At 41.9% G+C, this 6,000-nt stretch overlaps 1 protein-coding gene across 7 annotated transcripts in view; it reads left to right on the forward strand.

Moving 5' to 3' along the window:
- The window catches only part of E2f3 (E2F transcription factor 3), an 84,090-nt gene extending 78,341 nt beyond the window's left edge, over positions 1-5,749 (forward strand). For all 7 annotated transcript variants that reach the window (XM_021260571.2, XM_021260570.2, XM_087181812.1 and 4 more), the window contains 2 exons: positions 971-1,106; positions 2,213-5,749. In XM_021260571.2, the coding sequence (XP_021116230.1) occupies positions 971-1,106; positions 2,213-2,475 (399 nt within the window). In that variant the 3' untranslated portion in view covers positions 2,476-5,749. The remainder of the gene's footprint in view (positions 1-970; positions 1,107-2,212) is intronic.
- Positions 5,750-6,000: the final 251 nt, after the last annotated feature.

Raw genomic sequence — 6,000 nt, forward strand, 5'->3', positions numbered from 1 at the left:
TACTTTTATGAAACTAAATGGGACCTTGAAGTAATTGATAGACTCGAATATTTTAAGAAAGTAGGCCACATGTTTTTGTGATTACTTTCAGATGTACTTTGATAATTTTGGCCTAGACTACAATGATAAGATACAGAACTGCAGTGAAAAAATGCATAGGGGAGAGAGCTTTACAAGCCCCTTCTAAGATAGACCTCCCACCTTGAAAGATTATTATCAATGCCGTAACTTAAGAAGGAATTTTAAATACCAGTGTGCTGTAGTCTCTTATTAAATGCAATTCCTAGGAATGCTGTATATAAGTTAGTTATTAAAAATCAGCATTAGAAAGTCCTACCATAAAGGAACAATAACATGACAATGCTCTATTTGGAATACTAAATGGACCTTTTAATAATTTGTAGAAACTAAATTTAATCTAAACATAATTTACTTGTAGTGTCATTTTTACAGACTGACACCCCCCCCCCCCGCCCCCACCATCCAAAAAAAATTGTCTTTCTAAATGCCAGATGGTAAATGTCTTTGGCTTTGTGAGCCCTGCAGACTTTTCAGGCTATTCAACTTCTAGACTATGCCTTCATAATATCAAAACAGCCAGAGGGGCCAGGGAGTTAGCTCAGTAGTTCCAGTGCCTGCCTCGCAAACGCATGGTCTCAAGTTCGATCCCTGCTACCAAAAAAAACCACCAAAAACAGCCAGAGACGATACATTCAGTGAGGATGGCCACAACTATGCTCCAATAAAACTTTATTTACAAAGCCATTTGGTGGGTTGGTTTTGGCCCTCTAGCTTTAGGTCCCTGACCCCTGCTTTACAGGAAGACAGTCATTGGTAGAGCTACACTACCAGCAGAGAAGCAAAATGAACAATAAACATTACCCTGACATTTCAGTTTTAGATGGCAATACTCTGGCTTTCATTTCTAAAAAAAACTTTTGCATTGAACTTCTGTCGTTTCTGTTCATAGAGCCTACAAATCCATTTGGCAAGTACCCAAGGACCCATTGAGGTTTACTTGTGTCCGGAAGAGACTGAAACACACAGTCCAATGAAAACAAACAACCAAGACCACAATGGGAACATCCCTAAACCCACTTCCAAAGGTAAAAATTCCACTTTTGTCTTTTGGAAACTATATTAGAAATGAGGGTGACTAGAAGGATCCTGAAGTCTAAGCAGGAGACAAAAGTCTCTATTGTTACTAAGGTAGCATTTTTTAAAAGGCATTCTGACTGGTTTGTAGAATAAACAGTAATCTTGGGCAAAGCTTCCTCCATTCATTCTTGAAGTCCCTTCAGCCTTTGCTTGGCAAGAGCCATTTTTTGCATTGTCTTGGTGGCTTACCCACTACTCTGGCCAAACACCTTTGAAGGATGGTGCAGAGATCATCAGAGAAGGAATGAAAAGTTCAGAGAGAATAGCCTTTGTCCAGGAGTTTTTATTTCCCTCCTAATGTGATGGGAAGAGCTTACAGTTGTAAAACCCTCAGAAAATAAATCTTAATCTCTCCTGCCCCCCTCTGTTGCTAGAGCAAAGCTCTTTGCAGTTTCAGCTTGGAAATACATGTTTAATTTTTCCCCTACCATCTCCCAATATTAGCAGCAAAAGTTGTGATTTAAATGAATAGGTCTGACTTAATACCTAGCACAGGCCGGGGATTTAGCTCAGTGGTGCCGCCTCCTGCTTTGCAGGCGTAAGGTCCCGAGTTCAATCCCTGGTACCAAAAAAAAAAAAAAAATACTCAGCAAAAATGCAGCACCTGAAATGGTAAAAACAAAGGATCATCCTTTTTCACCATAGAAATTCAAAGTAGATGTGCCCTCTTATATGTATTTTTAGAGGTATCTTTCATAAGTTGAGTGTTCATAAAAGACTGCGTTAAAATTGGTGAGTTCTCCTGGGGAGCTAACTCTTCAGTATTTATGTTTTGTTTTTCTTAAAACAACAACTCGTTATTGGAGAGAAGTTTTTGAACTTGTTAGCCTCTCATCTGCAAAGCTATTTGCATGTCTTCTGGCAGCAGATATTTTGAAAGATGACTTAGACTAGGACAGAGGAAGGTGACAAGTCACTCCGACGTGGCTGTTAGTGTAAACAGTGGTATGAGGTGTGCAGTACATTCATCCCATTGTCATTAGCAGAGTGATAGAAAAAATTAACTGGTTTTCTTCTAACTTGCTTTTGGTTTCCACTGATGTTTTCTTTTCAGACTTGGCTTCAAATAACTCAGGACATAACGATTGCTCAATTTCTATGGCAAACCTTTCTCCTCTGGCCTCCCCAGCTAACCTTTTACAGCAGACTGAGGACCAAATCCCTTCCAACCTGGAGGGGCCATTTGTGAACTTACTGCCTCCCCTACTTCAAGAGGACTACCTGCTGAGCCTGGGTGAGGAAGATGGCATCAGCGATCTCTTTGATGCCTATGATTTGGAAAAGCTCCCATTGGTGGAAGACTTTATGTGTAGTTGATTATGCTGTGTGTGAACTTTCCTTATAAACCAATATTTTTTTATCCTGGAACAAGAACATGTCATGCAGTGTTGTCCCTTCCTACCTTCTTCCTCCAAGAGAGTATCATGAAGTAAACTACAAACTTCCGAACGAAGCTGACATTTTAATGAATTAAATAATTGTCTAAGCGCACAGTTGCAGGCTCCCTTGGGAAATCCCTGCCTTGTCCCAGGCTCCAAAATCTCCTGGATGAGTCAGCAAGTGAGAAAATGTGCAATCAGGTGTCTCCTGCCTGTCCTTTTCCTCTCTCCTTCCTTCCCTCTCAGATTGGCTTGCTGTGCCTGACGATGGGCTGTAGAATGGGGTCCAGCCACCTGGCCCACTGGAAAACAGCAATCTTCCCTAATAGCATTTCAAGCCGTGCCTTCTCTGCAGAATGCATGTCTTTGGGGTCTGCTAATATGGAATGGAACTGCAGCAAATGCAAACTTGAAGTCATGCAAAAGTATGAAATGGATTTCCTCAGCTCTTCTTAGGAATATTTAAATTACTCTCATACTTCAGTTTAAGCTATGGGCTTTGTGTCCCACTAGGAGGTCACGAGAACCTCCACAGCCTTTCGGATGAAGAACCTGTTTTCAGAGTACTTGTTTTGGATACAGAGGACTAGTGGAGTTCTGCCACTCAAAGCTGTTGTGGATTTTCCTGTCTCCATTTTACCACTCCCACTCCCACTCCCCTGTCCCCAGCGTATTTGTGAGTTTCCAGTTGCTTTGTAGCAAATGCCTACTTAGGAGTTCTTTGTGGATTGTTTCAGACTTTTTTTCTTTAGCTGCCATTTAAGCATTCCTGTGGTACCCATCACCATTTCAAGTTAATTGTTTACTTTGAAGCGGTTTTTGCAAATTCATATTGCTTTAGCAAAGGGAGAGAGAACCTCTACCTATCAGAGCATCTAAACCTGTGTGACCTAAGGTCTACCAGCCTCTGCGAGAATCACTGCCCCATCTTGCTTCCTTCCCCAGGAGGGGGTCTTGGGGGCCAGTCCACCCTGGAGCTCCTGGACATGGATGGCCCATTGGGAAGGAAAACGGGTCAGACGATGAAGCAGTCCCAAGGAGCAGCAGGCGTGGACCCCTCCGTCCTTGGGCTTCCCAGGCCCCTGTGACCGGGGAAAGGGCTTTTATGCCACACTCAGGGAGACCACTTCTCAGGATGGGGTCAGATGGAGAGTCCTGTAGGGAGAAAGATCCCCATTGTGTCAGTGGCATTCTGTTGGGGGCACTTCCTCGAGCTGGAAAGAGCAGAGTGCTTCCACTGTGTCAGGGTAAAATAGTCCTGGCCACATCCAATTCCCCTTCCTCTGTGAAAGGGGTGTGTTAGACTAAAGGAAGTCCAGAGGTAGGAAATGAAGCGATAGAATGCCTGGGCATCTCCCTCTTCTCTCCTCAGGAATGGTGTCCCAAGTTGGAAGCTTCCTGTCAGCTGCAGATCCTACAGTTGTGTCCAAGAATGGCATTCCCACTGGCAGATGGCCATGGCCATCTCCTCCTGGGAAGGTGGCACAGTACCTCAAATCCACTCCTTGGATGCTAAGGGCTTCGGAAATGAGGAAGTCACAAAAAACTAACCTCTGAACGAACAGTTGAATTGAAAAGCTGTGTGCCTGGCTCGTTGGGAGGCACGTGGTAGGCACTCGACTCCTACACATTGGATTGGATTGATGGTAACCCTTAGCAAACAAATTAATAAACCACAAGAACCCCAGCCAGTTTACTCTAGATAGATTTCCACAATATGCAAAGTGGTGGTGGGGTCCAGACAGATGACACCAGCACTTTAAACTCTGTGTGTGGGTATGCATGGTGTGTGTTTGGGAAGAAAAACAAAGGTGCAGACTATCTTCCTCTCTCTTCTTCAGCCTCCTCCCCTTACACACTGGACTTGGTACAGAATATCCGTGTGGTCCGAGACAAAGCGTTGGGGTGGAGGAGGGAGGGAGCTTTGTGTTAAGTGCCTACTGGAAATGCACTGTGGGGTTTTTTCCTGCATGGGAAACCATTTATGCCAACCTTTCCCCCCTGTCCCATATTTATCTCATCTGGTTAGCTGCCTCTGCTTCCAGCTCTGGCTCATTCTCTTTGCCAGCTGCACAGAGCTGATTTTTTTCCAAAGTCTAAAGACTGAGCTCACCTGGCTAGGTTGTTGTGTGTTTTGTTGATTTTTCTCGTTGAACCTTTTCGTGATGTAATGCTGTATTTATTGTTTAAAAAAAAAATGAAAGGAATACTAATAAGTCTTAATTCTTTTGTACATATGATTTTTCCAGTTAATGAGCTTAACTGGGGTGCATGAATTAGACATCCATACTGTATTCTGTTGGCGTTAGTCATTTTTTTTTCCCCATAGTATCTGGCACACCAAGTGGGTTAGTACTACAGTATTTGTGTTACTTTAAGTAGTAAGTATGCAGGTTTCCTGGTACCATTGAGTTGCTGCTATTAAAGCTCACACATGAAAGGCTAAAAGTTAAGTGTGCGAATTATGACTACGTGAGCCTTAGAAAATAAAGTGTAAAAAGGGCAACACATGAGCTGTCAAACAGTGTTAGGTGTGTGTTTATATGTACAGAGTTGTGCATAGCAATCTTTTTATTTAAGTTGATATGTAGTCTACTCACATCTTCATTATTTAGCAATTTTGTACAAAACTAGCAATTAATTTGTAAACACTGCCAGAATATTTTCTAGCTGGTTTGTAATTTTTTAAGAGTGTTACCTTGTTTTTGGATTTTTGTTGTCATTGTGGTTGTGGTTGTGGTTCTTTTCATTTTTGTCTTACATGTAGACCTGTAAATAGAATTGCAGTATTTAAAGCGTTAGCTTTCAGGAAAAGGAAGTAGGAACTCAGTGCATGCATGACAACTTGTGTGTATGAGAAGGAAGGATTGGAAGGAAGATGCCTTGCAGAGGAAGTTGAGTGGCAATTGTCAGAGTGTAGGAATTTCTCTTCCTACAGGGTACAAGATTTTGTAAAAAGGAAGTATTTCTCCCAAGATTGGGAGTAGGCAAACTACTAATCAGTTTAGCTTTGTGTTATATGCTAGTTTAAAAAAGAAAATATGTAATATAATGTATAAAAAAACGGACAAAAAAAGGCTTTTATGATGGATTTTGTAAATAGATTTGTTACAGGGTGACCTGTTCTCTAGCTGTGATCTTACCACTTCAAATGGATGTAATTTGAATAAATTTTGTATGGTAAAGGATCAATAAATGATTTTTTTTTAAGAGTTCAGACGTGGATAGATTTTCTTAGTGTTATGCCGCTATATCAATTTAAGTTTTAAAGACATCCTTTGTTATTTATGGAGAAAGATGCACAACAGTGTCACATCATATGCTTGCGCGTATTTGGAGCTCTGGGAACACTGAGCAAATGTTCGCTGAGCACCTGTGGTGAGCTCTGCACACTGTGCAGCAGAGCCTGTCGTGTCCCTTTGGCCATCTGTAGAAACCACTTCTTAAGCCAATAAATGCTAAT

This window comes from Heterocephalus glaber, unplaced genomic scaffold (assembly GCF_053883595.1).
Source record: "Heterocephalus glaber isolate CG9 unplaced genomic scaffold, H.glaber_assembly_v1.0 deba00001472, whole genome shotgun sequence".
NCBI classification, from domain to species: domain Eukaryota; kingdom Metazoa; phylum Chordata; class Mammalia; order Rodentia; family Bathyergidae; genus Heterocephalus; species Heterocephalus glaber.